This window comes from Balaenoptera borealis (assembly GCF_965194805.1).
Source record: "Balaenoptera borealis genome assembly, chromosome: 19".
Taxonomy (NCBI): Eukaryota; Metazoa; Chordata; class Mammalia; order Artiodactyla; family Balaenopteridae; genus Balaenoptera; species Balaenoptera borealis.
Window position 1 is genome coordinate 9,159,227 of NC_138878.1, and position 14,547 is coordinate 9,173,773.

General features: G+C 45.0%; 1 protein-coding gene across 2 annotated transcripts in view; it reads right to left on the bottom strand.

The window, feature by feature from the left end:
• Nucleotides 1-14,547, bottom strand: part of VAT1L (vesicle amine transport 1 like) — a 150,550-nt gene that overhangs the window by 105,507 nt on the left and 30,496 nt on the right. For both annotated transcript variants that reach the window (XM_082366361.1, XM_082366362.1), the window contains exon 3: nucleotides 13,106-13,321. In XM_082366361.1, coding sequence (XP_082222487.1) covers nucleotides 13,106-13,321 — 216 coding nt within the window. The remainder of the gene's footprint in view (nucleotides 1-13,105; nucleotides 13,322-14,547) is intronic.

The following is a 14,547-nucleotide window of genomic DNA, read 5'->3' on the forward strand; positions in this document are numbered from 1 at the left end:
GTGTTTCCTGGCAACCTGGAAAACTCCGATTTGTCCGTAAGAATTCTGCTGACATATCATCCCTCCCCCATAAAGAATTAACCCCTCTTTCTCCCAAATGCTTCCATTGCTTTTATTAGTGCAGACTCCAAACTCTAGTTCACGTATGCAGTTGCTTATCTGTCTCCTCCAGAGAGTGAGGAGTCTTCCTGAGGCAAGAACTGCCCTTATGCATCTTTGTCTCCACAGAATGGGCATCTGTATATCTTGCTCTATGTCAACAGACCCTCAGGTTTATTCAGCCCCAGGAAGAGTTTTCAAAGTCTCCCCTTGGAAAAGAGTGACCAGCCTGATTTTGAAAGCCCTTGATAGCGTCCCCCGATGGACAGTCTTGGGTACCACTACTGCTTTCCAAAAAAGTGGAGTCCAGACTTGTCCTTGAATTACTTGGGACTCTTATTTTGACAGCACATCCCAACCCTAGGCTGAGCCCAAGACTGTTACCTCCCAAGGAAGCAGCCTCCAGGCTCTTCCAGTCACCAAGCAAGTCATCTTCTTGTCAGAACAATGAAGCCCCAGCTCTAAAAAGCAGGGTGTTCAGGAGACAGGCTGACGGCCCGATGGAACCTTCTGTCAGCTCTCTGACATTCATGGCATCCCTGTACACCTGACACAGCCTGAGCGTGGCCCAGACATTTATCAGAGAGAACAGGGGGCAGCCGTGTGTCCCTCCACTGCCCCCAAGACCACCACCGTTGGTGGGGGTGACAGTCTGTCACGTGCAGTGGATCTGCAAGGAGGGGATAAAAGGGGCGCCGCCGACTGACGTCAGAGCTACATATGAGCATTTAGAAGTGCTCAGGGAAGTGTGTCATTGTCATGCAGGAGGGCTTTGAGTTAATGGTTAACTTTTAAATCCATGTAGCTCACTCCAGGTTTGAGACTGAAGTTATCGTTAACGCAGTTTAACCTGAGGATGGACAGGGCAGAAAAAAAGTGCAAAAACAAGAGTGCCTATGTAATTCGAATATCTGTCTCCTTAAATCCATGCTGGATGGTCTAACATCATTGCCGGTAGTACAATTAAAAATAGCGGAGTGGGTGTCATGTGCTGTGTTGACTACTCGTATACATTAAATGCGTTTTCTCATTTTACAAATGAGAAAAATGAGACTTGGAAAAGTTAAGAAATGTGCCCCAGGTTATACAATCAGCAAATAGCAGGGCCAGGATTTGAACCCACGTCTGCCAAGGCCAGAGTGCTAACCTAACCTAACCACATGAGTAGACATATTCCTTCCTAAGTGGCTGTGTATTTGGTCAGAACCTCCCATCTGTATGTTTTCTGACGCACACAAAACTGAATGCCTGCTCCAGGTGGAGGAACAGGATATGAATGCCAGACAGATTTTTACGGACACAAAATAAGCAATGAAACTGAGGAGGATAAATAGCATCCTTAGTGTCCAAGGACTCCTTGTGGGTTGTTTTTCTTGTCCTTTTACACTAAAGTGTGTTCCTGACATTCTCGGACCACAAACTTCCTCCTCTATCAAGAAGTCAGCCCTTCCACCAGCTGGGCACGCAGCCCGAGAGGCTGGGCATGAGAAAAGCTCAAAAGTGGAAGAGTTCACAGCTGTGAGATTTTGAAAATAACCATTCATTCCCGTGTGACACAGATGGGTACCATTTTATGAGGACCTCCCTCCTCCTCATACAATAAGCTGGGTTGCACATCTGCTTTTATTAGCAAACACAAAAATGCGTACAGGATAATTATTCCATAACTTCTTCTCTCTGAGGTAGGGCATGATTTGCACAGGATCACAGGCACCATTTACTGCGCTGTCACTTGGAGCTGGCATTGTGTTAAGGATTCTATTATCTCGTTATCTACACAGCAAGCTTAGGAGGAGCAATCTCAAACCTGGAGCAATCGCAAACCTGGAGTGCGCTATGTGGATTTAAAAGTTAACCGTTAACTCAAACCATTAACAAAGCATTCGCTACGATGTGAATTTTATACACAAGGAAATTGAGACTTAGACGAAGCACCTTGGTTAAGATCATCCAGTAAGTTGCTGAAGCTTGTATTTCAAGGAATCTAAGCCTCTGTGCCCTAATAAACCTAAACTAACGTATACTAACACAGAAGATTGAAACGAATACTAATACATTCTTTAATGCATGACATTTCATGTGCATTACCCATTACAAAGCACTACCACACAAATGACAATGATATCTAATTCCTAGTGAACTTCTTCTGAGCGTCAGGCTCTGTTGGAAGATCTCTGCCTCACTGCTGCTCAAACTTGACCACGCATTGGAGTCTCCTGGTGGACTTGTTAAAACACAGATTGTTGGCTTCCATCCCAGAGTTTCTGATTCCATAGTAGGTCTGGGGTGGGACCCAAGAAAAACCACAGTTCCATATGAATTAACTCACTGACTATTCATATCAACACTTTCATCCTCATTATGAAGATGAAGAAACCAAGGTCCTGAGGGTTTAGTAGCTTGTCCAAATAAAGAGAAATACACCTTTAATCTTTTATTTGAGCTTCTCTTCTTTAAGCTGAGCCCAGAATAGCTTTATTTCTCTCTTCTTGATACTGAAAGCAAACCCCACCATAGAAGACTAAAGCCCAGGGCCCAGTTTACCCAGCTCAGGGCCATACTGTGAAGTTATTCTGATGTTTTGTCTGGCATATATCCTGGGTTTATTAATATCAAGTGGAGCCCAAATGGTTTAGGAAAAAGCAAGTATTCACCAGCTCCCTTATCCACACACTTATTCAACCCATTAGCACTAATTAGCTTCTTCTGGGCACTCAGCAGAGTTCTAGACAACAGGAATGATTCTCAGAAAAAAGAAGATAAGCTTCCAGAACTAAGCACAGGGCTGGGAAGCAAGGTCTAAATGACAGCCGTCATTGGAAATTCGACCAATGGACCAGGTAGGCAAGCAGGTTTGCATGGGCTACAGATATGATGGCGATAATCATAATGGTCATCACAATAATTGTCATAGGCCAGGTTCTCTGGAAAAGGACTCTGAGTGGAGACCTGTACGCAGAATGTTTATTGGGAAGTACTCTCAGGAACAGCATCTGCAAAGCAGTGAGGGAAGCAGAACTGGGCAGAGAGAGAAGTAGAGCTGTGGTGCAGCTGCAAGAGATGCTCTAATAATCAGTCCCATAAGGAGCTCCAAAGATGGGCTAGCCCTTCAGAGCTCTCTCTACTGAGGCAAGGGGACTGGGCTTCTGTAGCCGTGCATTCAACAGTGATTAGATGGGGGCTGCCCCAGCAAGGGGCAGAAAACCTTGAGCAAGGCAGCTCCCTTCCGCTGAGGACTATTACTGGGGAGGGTTACAGCCATCAGTCATCAGTAGCCAATGCTCCTGCCATCTCGGGGAAATGAGTACCTCAGTCCTGAAGGGCGTACTAGATGGCACATCACAGCATCCACTAGTTTTATTAGGTAACATTTTTTGAGTACTTACTAGGTTCAGGCACTGTTTAAATGTTTTACACATATTGATTCATTCAAGCCTCCTAATACTATGAGATAAGCATAATAACTATATTATACATGAGGAAACGAAAGCACAGCTGAGTAATAAGCCAGAGAAATCAGGATTCAAACTCAGGAAGTCTGTTCCAAAGACTGAATGCTTAACAATGGTTAACTATCTCTCTTGACTCTCTTGACTCTCATGGTGGGGGCGAATGGTGGGGGGAGTTGGTGCTGGTGAGGAGAGTGATAGGTAAGGAGGTTTTCATCTAGGAGATAAAGATTGGCAGCATCTCAAGAAAGCACAGGATCACCAAGGAAGGTGGACAGGGCCTTAGAAACCATTGGGTCTATCTCATTTTACTGAAGAAATATTGACTCTATCTCATTTTACAGAAGAAACATCTGGTCTACCTTATTTTACAGAAAAACCTAAGGCACAAGATGGGAAAGGGCTTATCCAGGGTTGCACTGTGATGCTGTCAGACCAAAGGATAGAGTCCTGGATGCCTGAATATCTGGCATTCAGGCATCCAGGACTGTAATTGCTCTAATGAGAGAAGTTGAAGGACACTCTGGAACACAGCCATCCCTCAATCACCCAGATTCCACACTGACCTGCTCCAATCTATTCACCCTTCAGCAACACAGGATCTTATAAAAACGTCAACCATGAGTTAAATCTCTGCTCAGAACCCTCTTCTGACTCCGCGTGGCTTTTAGGATAAGGATAAGGATAAAATTGTCAGCATGGCTGCTGTGTGGTTCTCCATCTCCCAGTCCCTCACTGCCCCTTTTTCCTCTATTCTTCTCCTCTCTTGCCACACTCTGGTCAGTTTCTTGAATGTACCCGGAAAACCTTGAGCAAGGCAGCTCCCTAATAATTCCACATTATTGCCCATTCTCATAGCCTCCTTCCCCTCCTCCCTTCACTCTTTCACCCCCTCAGCTCCTCCTCATCCTGAAATACCAGTTCTAAGTTTAGTTCCTAGTACAGTCATCTCTCATTCCCTAGACCAGGTGCTTAGGTCCCATGTGCTACGGTCTCAGCACCATCTCCTCCTCCCTTAGTACCTGTCACCACTGTCATCGATGATTCATGTGTCCCTGGTAAATATGTGTTATATTCACAAGACTGCAGGCTTCAGGATGGTGGGATCAGGCCTATGTTGCTCATTCTTATATACCCAGAGACTAATGAAGTTATCCTCAGGGCTGCTACTAGATAGATGAAGAAAGAGAGAGAGGGAGGGAGGGAGGGAGGGAGGGAAGAAAGGAAGGAGGGAGGAAGGAAGGAGGAAGGAAGGAAGGAAGGGAGGGCGAAGGCGGGGAGAGAGAAAAAGAGAAAGGAAGGAAGGAAGAAGGAAAGACGGAAGGAAAGAGAAAAAAGATAAAAGCAAGGCAGGAAGGAGAGAAAGAAGAGAGAGGGAAGAACAGAGACAGAAAGGTACAGAGGAAGAGAAAAAGGAGCAAGAGATAGAGATACAGACAGAGAAACAGGCAGAAAGATAGACAAAGAGATAGAAAAAGAACCAAGCAGAGAGATGAGAGAGATGAGAGACAGAGACAGGGGCTGGGGGTGGGGAGGGAGGGGAATCATGACCAAGTTTGGTGGGGGTGGGTGGGAAGAATGGGGGGGCAGGGTGGGAGGAGGACTCCAGGCCGTGTGAGGAAAGGTGGGGTTGAATGTTCATCTGTGTATCAGGTCATACCGCTGAGGGGCCCGAGCACATTTAGAGCAGGGGATGAGTGGGGGATTCTGTTGAGTTTCTCGTGGAGTGAGCTGTGAGCTGCAGGATGGACACCATCAGAGGGACCAGTGGCCAGCAGGGTGGGTAGAGTACCCAGGACCATGGCTGGTGGGTACCCATACCTGGTGGGTACCCATGAGAACAGACGAGGCTGCTTCTCGCTACACATCTCATTCTCTCCCAGCTGAGCTGATTTTTTTTCACCCTAATATGGGCAGTAATATTCTGAAAAGCAACTGTGGCCTTTTGGGTGTGTTGCTGGGGAAGCGGGCGGGCCCCTGGGGTTATATAAACTCAGCAAAGTCTAGTCTGTGTATTTGGAGTTCCTGGCGCATGTCCAAGACCTGGAACTATGGAGGTAAATCTTCTTGAAGTCTAATTATGTCTTAGGTGTTTTAAGGAAGTGATGTTTGAAAAGGGGCTTATGTGACAACCCCACTAATTCATGAGATCATTGTGCAGTCTCCTGTCAGGGAAGATAAACAAAGGATGCTGAGATCGGCTTTATCTGCCTCTTGCTCCAAGTTCCAACAACCAGCCGCCAATTGACTGTCCTATTTGCTGCTCTCTTGCTTCTGGCTATAAGTGCCAGAGTGGCACTGAGTAATATTTTCTAACCAGATAGATAATAATATGATGATAATAGTAATAGTAATAACAGCAGCTGACACTTGAGTTTCCTCTGTGGCAGCTAGCTTGCAAAGCCCATTCCATAATCCTCTTTTTTTTTTAAATTAATTAATTAATTTATTTTTGGCTGCGTTGGGTCTTTGTTGCTGCGCGCAGGCTTTCTCTAGTTGCGGTGAGCGGGGGCTACTCTTCATTGTGGTGCGTGGGCTTCTCATTGAGGTGGCTTCTCTTGTTGCGGAGCACGGGCTCTAGGCGTGCGTGCTCAGTAGTTGTGGCTCGTGGGCTTTAGAGCCCAGGCTCAGTAGTTTTGTGGCCCATGGGCTTAGTTGCTCTGCGGCATGTGGGATCTTCCTGGACCAGGGCTCGAACCCTTGTCCCCTGCATCGGCAGGTGGATTCTTAACCACTGCACCACCAGGGAAGTCCCCATAATCCTCTTTTAGAACACCATACAAAAACTGAGATAGGTATTATACCCATTTTTAACAGATGAAGAAACAAGATCCAATGAAGTTAAAGTACTTGTTCAAGGTCTCTCACCTGGAAAATAGAGAAGCTAGGATGAAAACCAGCTCTGACTTTGGAATCTGGGTCCTTAAGTTCTATACTGTCTTCAAAATTAACTTGAATGCTGCCTTTTGGCCCCTTTCTTCCTCCATTTCCTCTACAAATATTTATCAGGTAACCCCAGTGTGCTGGGCAGTGGGCTCTGTGCTCAGGATACAGGGACAAAGAGATCGCACCATCCCCGCCTTCATGGACATGGCAACCTAGGGCTTATTTCCAGCTGGATGGTTAACATCAAGGGCAGCTTCAGCACTAAATCTGCCTGATTCTTTGAAAGATGGTCTTGTCAACAGAAGATGCTCCCCTCCTCCTGAAGATAGCTCAGCTCTCCTGAGTAACCCCAGGTTGTCCTCAGCTCCTAGGGAAGGAAACTCACCAACAAAACCCATAGCATGGAATCTATTCCACTCCATTCTAAGCAGAAGCATGATTTCTCTGAGCATGGCCTCCCAGTACTTAAAAACATGGGCTCTGTATTCAAAGGGACCCAAGTTCACATGCCAGTTCATCCTCTCCATGGTTGTGTAACCTGAAGCAAGTAACTTAACCTCTCTGTGTGTCAGTTTCCTCTGTTAAAAGGGGGATGTAATAGTATCTACCTCACAGACAGTGTATGGAAATTACTGGACTCCATCTATTTTAGTTTTTATTCCCTCATGAGCTGATACATATGTTCAACAAATATTGAGCGAATGAATCCTGTCTCAGAGGCCTAATTTAACCTTTATAATATTTATAATAAAGATAGTTTCTTTGGCTCAGTCATGACTTACTGTAAAGGAGTTAAAAGCAACTAGAATAAAGATCACGTGAGGCTTTTGCAGACAGAGACCTAGCTTGGAAGAAATGTTTTTAGATACATTTTTTCTTAACCTAAGGCATATTGCTGACTTGTGAGGAGTCAGGCACTGGCTGCCAGCATCAGAGGTTTCTGGAAGCAGGGAGGTGGGGCCTTGGTCCATGACACGTCTCTGCAGCATCTTTGACATTTAGGAGGGTGAGGGCCTGTTTCCTGGGGTGAGCAGTTATGGAATAAGGGTTTTAACCATTCCAGGGAGTCCCCAGGCCACAGCCCTTCCTGCTGATGCCGAGAGGCAGTTAATCCTCGTCTCTTGGATTATTCATGAAGGATATGACAGAGGCACTTTGTCCTCTTTAAATTTTCAGAGGTTCTGTTTCCTAGCGTTGCAGGCCCCTGGGGACCAGGAGGTCTTGCTATAGTGAAGACTCTCTGGTCCAGGGCACAGGGTGGGGCGGGCAGACGACAGGAGGGGAGGTGCAGACGATTCCGAGGCCACTGCTGTGGGGTAGTCTCAAGAGCACTGGATTGGGAGTTCCTGGCCCTGGAGTTTAAGTTCACATTTGATCTTTTCTCCTAATGGACGTTGCAGGCTTGGGAACAACACTGAAATTCTGAATCTGGGAAATTACAATAGCTCATTTTAGCTGGGTGTTTATCAAGTGCAAGCACTGCTCCAAGTACACAAGTGCCACCTGAGGCTAGCCCTGATGTCACCCCACTTTACAAATGAGGAAGTAGAGCCTTAGAGGGGTTGGGAAGATGGAGCTGGGATTAAGCCCAGGGAGTCTGGCTCTAGAGCTCGTGATCTGAACTCTTCACTGCCACGTACTCTCCCACGGGGAGGGTTGTTATGAGGGCTAGATGAATAACGTTTTCAACAGCTAGTGTGCAACAAAACTTGGTGTCTTTGTCTCCTTCCAGCTCTGAGATCTCATGCATGCACCCTCTATTTGGAGTGCTGAAGGGTACAGACTGAGCATAGCTGTACCATGGGATGATGCGGGGTGGGGAGACAGCCCCAGGGCCATGAAAAGGAGGCCACGTTCAATTAATAATGCACACTGGATGCAGACAGAAAACTCAGAAGAATATTCAGAATGTGGGATGGCATGAGCTAGACTGCCAAAGATTGCTTACTAGACTGAAATTTACAAGATCCCCAGGAATGAGTTTTTTTCTGAGATTAACTCAATGATGGGGCCCTCCTTAGCTCAGCAAATAACTTTTCCAGAACATAAAAAAATGGCTTGCAACAGCTTTTGATTCACAAATGTTTTACTGCATTTATGATGTGGCAGGAATGAATCACAGGATTTCAAACATGAGGCATCTTGAAGAAGACTTAACCATGATTTGGGGGTTGCTGACTTGAGTAGCTGGGTAGATGTTGGTGCTGTTCATGATCGCAATGGTTCTGTTTTCAACAAACTATTCTCCTATAGTGATTTTGCAGATGGCCGTGTCTTTTCTGCTGACATGGAATGACTCTCCAATATGTCCCATTCCTCCAGCACACTAAGGATTCCTGCTCACCCCATGCTTTCCCAGTTTCATGTTAGAATAGTGTATGGTTAATGATGTATGGTTAAGCCATTCAGGGAGGACCCCCAACGCATGAGCCCTTATATAGGGTCGGGGGGGGTGCTCATGATGCGCCCCTGTAGATTCTGGCCCTCCCTCTGTGGTATCTCCTTGGAAGTGATTTGAATGACACTGGGAAATGCCCCATCCATAATGAATAGAATTTAATAATTGAGTGGTAGCCATTTAACTCTGTCTGAAAGTTAAATTCTGCTTTCCTTTCCAAGATCTGTGGCCCATCTCTGTTCTCTCTGTTCAGATGAGATGATGAAAAAGGTCAAAGGGCTCTGAAAGCCCGGAAAGCATCAAATGTCAGACATGGATGCAAATATCCACACAGTAACAGTAAGGTTATTCTCCAGAAATGGAGCACACCCCCAGTTAAGATGCTCAAAGTCATGGTAGCTTGTTAATGGGGTGGGCAGCAAAACCCTCTATGGAAGTCCCCGACAAGAGCCCCACTTGCTTATGTATTTTCTTACTTTTCCTTTATGAGATTGTAAGGAATCTTCAACCGGGTTCTAAAGATTTCATTAGTGGCGTTATTGTCTTACACCATCTGGCCGTGCTACTGTCAGAGGAAATCAACAATGTCTTCAGAGATGTGACAGAGCAGTATTGACACTTGGGCAATTCCAATGAGAAAGTGACTGGCTCTGGATTGAATTATTTTCCTGTAATATATTAAAGTTTCCTTCCATATTACAGTTTAGGCTGGCATTTCTCACTTCCTATCTGCACATTTCCCATCACAGCCTTTGATAAAAATCAGACAGAAGTCTTGGTGCCATTACAACTGCACACTTTATACGAACTCAGTTTAGGAAACTTCATCCTAATTAGGTTGAACTTTCTTTGTCATCATCATCAAATTAGGAAACATGTACCCAGGCCATAGTCTTTTGGCTCTTTGAAATGTCTGTAGTTGGCACTAAGGTAGAAGATGAACAGATATATGTTGAATGAATGTATAAATGAAGGAATGAATGATTGGGTTGTCAAGTGGAAAGAGAATAGATTTTAGAATCAGCCAGATTAGGGTGTAAATCCTAGTTCTGTTCCTTGTTACTTGTGTTTTCTTCAGGCCTCTGTGGGCTTTCCACACTGGGAAGGGAGGCAGCCCAGAGAAAGTGGCTGTATTCGTTTTCTATTGCTGCTGCAACAAATTACCACCGAGTCCATGGCTAAAAGCAAATAAACAAAGCCAATTTATGCTATTAGAGTTTTATACTGTAATAGGATAAGTAAGAATGTAATCTGTATTACATTATATACAGATGTATTATATTACAGTTCTGGAGATCAGAAGTCCAAAATGGTTTTTTGTTTTTTTTGTTTTTTTGTCTTCTGGCCACGCTGCGTGGCTTGTGGAATCTTAGTTCCCTGACCAGGGATCGAACCCAGGCCCCCTGCAGTGGAATCGCAGAGTCCTAACCACTGGACTGCCAGGGAATTCCCCCAAATGGGTTTCACTCGGCTAAAATCAAGGTTTTAGCAGGGCTGTGTTCCTTCTGGAAGCTCCAGGGGAGAATCCCTTTCCTTATCTCTTTCAGCATCTAGAGACTGCCCACATGTCTTGGCTTATGGTCTCTTCCTCCATCATTAAAGCCAGCAGGATAACATCTCTGAATCTCTTTCTGACTCTTCTCCCTCCCTCTTCCATCTTTTAGGACCCTTGTGGGTACATCGGACCCACCTGGATAATCCAGGATGGTCTCTCCATCTCAAGGTCCTTTCCTTAATCACATCTGCACAATTCCTTTTGCCATGTAAGGGATTAGGACATAGATGTCTGAGGGGTGTGTGTGGGGGGAAGGGAATCACCCTGCCTACCACAGCAACTGCACCAGACTTATCCAACAGTGATGGGAAGCAGCTCCACACCTCTCCAGGGTATCACAGATAATGCATCAAAAGTACTCCCCAGGGAGCTCCCCCCATCATGAGAGCCGTGGCTGGTTGTCTTCTTGGGAGGAGTCTAGTTCTGCCCAGGGGCGACTCGCTGGTCTTTCCACCGTGGGGAGGTGAAATGGTCTGGGCTCCCTTTAGAACTTGTTGGGTTTTGTAAGACAGTGTCAACTCCACCTCAGCTTGCTTGAGCATTCACATACATGGTTATGCACTTGGCCAAAAAACTTTCCTCTCACGGAAACCTTGAATTCCGTGCTGGCATACCACCTAGCAAATCTTGGTTGGAAAAACGTTATTTAAGGAGACCCACCTACCTGAGAGCTGGGCAGTCCAACCACACCCTTCAACTGTCCATGGATTAAGCCAGACCATATCCTTTTTGGCCTAGGGTATTTGCTTTTGCTAAATGTTGCATTACTTCGGTGCTATTAGGCTACATTACAAGCACAGCATAAGAGAAAGCATCACAGGAATTGCATTTATTGTAACCGCTTTGTTGATGGATGCTCATTGCTTGCCAGCATACATTTCTTATGAGAAACCACAGAGAAAGATTCCCCCAGTCTTAAAACCCAGTGCTAGTTATGGTTTTCCTGATAACTGGTTTACTTCCATCAAATCAACATTAGTGCACGTGACTGATCATTTTTCTCTTTGCACAACTCACTGTTAGGAAGCAAGAGCCTTCAACAAAGCTTTAGCACATCAAAGCCTGCAATACTTGCACTAGCTTAGTTACCTACCCTCATTGTCCCTTTTCCCCAGTTCCTTCGTCTGTTTCACATTTTATTTCTTACTGTTGTAGTGTCTGTGAGCTTAGAACAAGGCATGATAAGAACTTTTGTTATTTTCCAAGACTTTTTTTCTCTTTTGTGAGACCCATGTCCCTGATGCATTTCTCTTGGTTCCAAGACCAAACTCAAACAAACAAAAAAAATCAAAACATGAAACGAAACATCATCAGTGCCAATGTTTCAACATAGACTCTCAGCAGAACTGAGTCCAGCCCCATTGTAAAGCCTGGCGCTTACGTCGATAACATGAAAACAGGCCTCTCACGTTTTGTATGCTGAGCACACCGAGCTCCTAAATGCCAGCATTCTAAATGGCTTGCTTGCTGTTAATAGATTCACTGGCACCAAAATCCATTTCTTTTCCGAGGGATATTTTAACTTTTATCGTATCTTTACTCATGGTCAAAAGACATTGGCAAATTTGCTAAAGTGATTGACGAGACTCCTCTTAAAGCATTCCTAAAGTTTCACGTCTTTGCCTTCACATTTTTGTATGTGAGCTTGTCTTCTTGGAAAGGAAAACTGGAAATGTGCTTTACACTATGTAGGGTTTTGGTAGTTGTAGAAAGCCAAGATAAAAAAAAAAATCAATGTTAGTAGAACCTCCAGTGAAAACATCTTTCAAGATACACCTAACCTAAGAGTGCATCTCTTGAGTTCATCAAACCACAGAATCCCAACACCAAGAACCTCTCACACCAGATACTGGATGGTGTATCTGGACCTTCTCTTTTTAATCTCTATCCCCATAAAGTCCAAGACATAGTATGTATTCGATACATAATTGTTGAATTAATGAGTAATGTCTCCTACTCTCAAAGAGTTCTCCTCCAACCCCAGTAGACCATGATGGGAACACAGCACTTGCCATGGGGCAGGTGTGCAATACATATGGAGTGACTGGTACTGAGACCCATCCAAACCATGGAAGAAATCTCTGCCATCCCTTAGCTCCAGAGCAGCGATTTTAGTTTCCATTATTTCCCCCCTTGTCAAAAACACACCTTACAGATGACATTCACATAGGCAACCACTCTCATGGGTAGACTTGGGTTAAAGTGTAATTCCTATTGTGCTAGGACAATCTCTGTCTACCTCGCTCCCACTCAAGAAAATATATCAGAACACAAATGAATAAGGATGCCATTACTATGGGAAGTATCATGAATTCATGGCAACTTACTGAAAAAGTAAATCATCCGCCATTTTGGTGTTTCAGATAATGTTAGTAGTACATGACTTATGAAGCGTCTCACAATGATTGACATAACTGCTCACTGAGATACCAAGAATGAGAGTGCTTCTCTACAGAATCCATCTCTGAGACACACTGAGTCCTAACACGCCATCTTGGAGACCTTTCCAAACTCCAGGGAAACCATTTCTGAGGCTCATCCTACCCCACAATGCAATCATCTGTACGAATTCCACCATCCGTGTGAGCTTCACCGGAACCATAGCGATCATCCCTACGAATGGACACAGCTCACACAGGAATCTCATCATCAACTGGGTGTCACTCCACTTCCTCCATTCTGACCTTGGGGAGGAGGACTCACAAGCAGCCCACTTACCACGCCGCCGCCAGCAGAGTGTACGAGCACAGACATCCCTTCTCGCAGGTTGGCAACTTCAAAGAGCATCATGTAGGCTGTGACAAAGTTCACAGGGAATGCAGCAGCCTCGGAGAAGCTCATGTCATCTGGGACCTTGTAGACGAATTCCACTGGTGTGCAGACCACCTCTGCCCAGGCATTGTAATTGACAAATGCCATGACACGGTCCCCGATCTGGGAATAGGGAAGCACAGAGTTAGTAGAGGTTTCTTAATCTTTTCTGAGAGATTTCTCAAATATTCTTAAGAATCTGATGAAAACTATAGAGTCCTTCCCAGAAAAAAAAGAAACCCCAAACCCTCAAATATGCACACCCTCATCTCACCTGCCTTTCAAGGCATTTGTGGATGCTTTTTTTTTTTTAAATGAGAAAACATTTTTTTCACTTATTTATTTATTTATTGGCTGTGTCGAGTCTTAGTTGCGGCAGGCAGGATCTTTCTTTGCAGCATGCGAGCTCTTCATTGTGGCGCATGGGCTTCTCTCTTCTAGTTGTGGCGAGTGGGCTCCAGAGTGCACAGGCTCAGTAGTTGCCGCACGTGGGCTTAGTTGCCCCGTGGCACGTGGGATCTTAGTTCCCCGACCAGGGATCGAACCGGTGTCCCCTGCCCTGGAAGGTGGATTCTTAACCCCTGGACCACCAGGGAAGTCCCTGTGGATGCTCTTGAAGTCCATCTGTGCCAGCTTCCCAGGGGCCATGGGAGCCAGGGACTCTACCCCTCTTCTGGAGCATAAATATATCGATACAACGTGCATCACATCACATGCCGTGGAAAGTTAGTGTGGGAAGGTCGTATTACTGATTCAGCCTCTCATCTAATCTCCCTGTTGGGGAACTGGGAAGGTCAAAGGGGCTAGGAGTCAAATCTACTCTCGGCTATTCTCTCCCACCCCATATAGATTCCCTGCCAGGTTAGTTCACTGTGGTATTTGCATCAATGGATTACCGATTACATCGGATGTGAAACATGGTCCATCAGAGGAGCCATGTAAATCTAAGTGCAGGAGATTGAACAAGAGCAACCAGGCTTAGAGTGAAATAGGAGAATGCCATCGGGTGTGAGGAATAACAACTAACATTTATTGCACACGTATTGTATGGCAGACATTGTCCTAAGGCTGTCACATGCTTTACCTCATGATTAGATGAGGCAGGGCTGAATACTGTGTTCTTTTTATCAGTGGTTTACATAGCCAGACACCATTCAAAAAAAAGAAAAAAAGCAGTCTTCCCTTTAAAGTGGTTATAATCATATGCTAAGTTTTTTTCATAGCATATCATTATTAAAGGTAAATACAAAGTAAACTATCACTGATAGCTTACATGAGCTGCCAAGTGCTAGTTCAATTGAACCATTCTGCTATTTGATGTTAGTTGCTTATACTATAACTTTTAAATG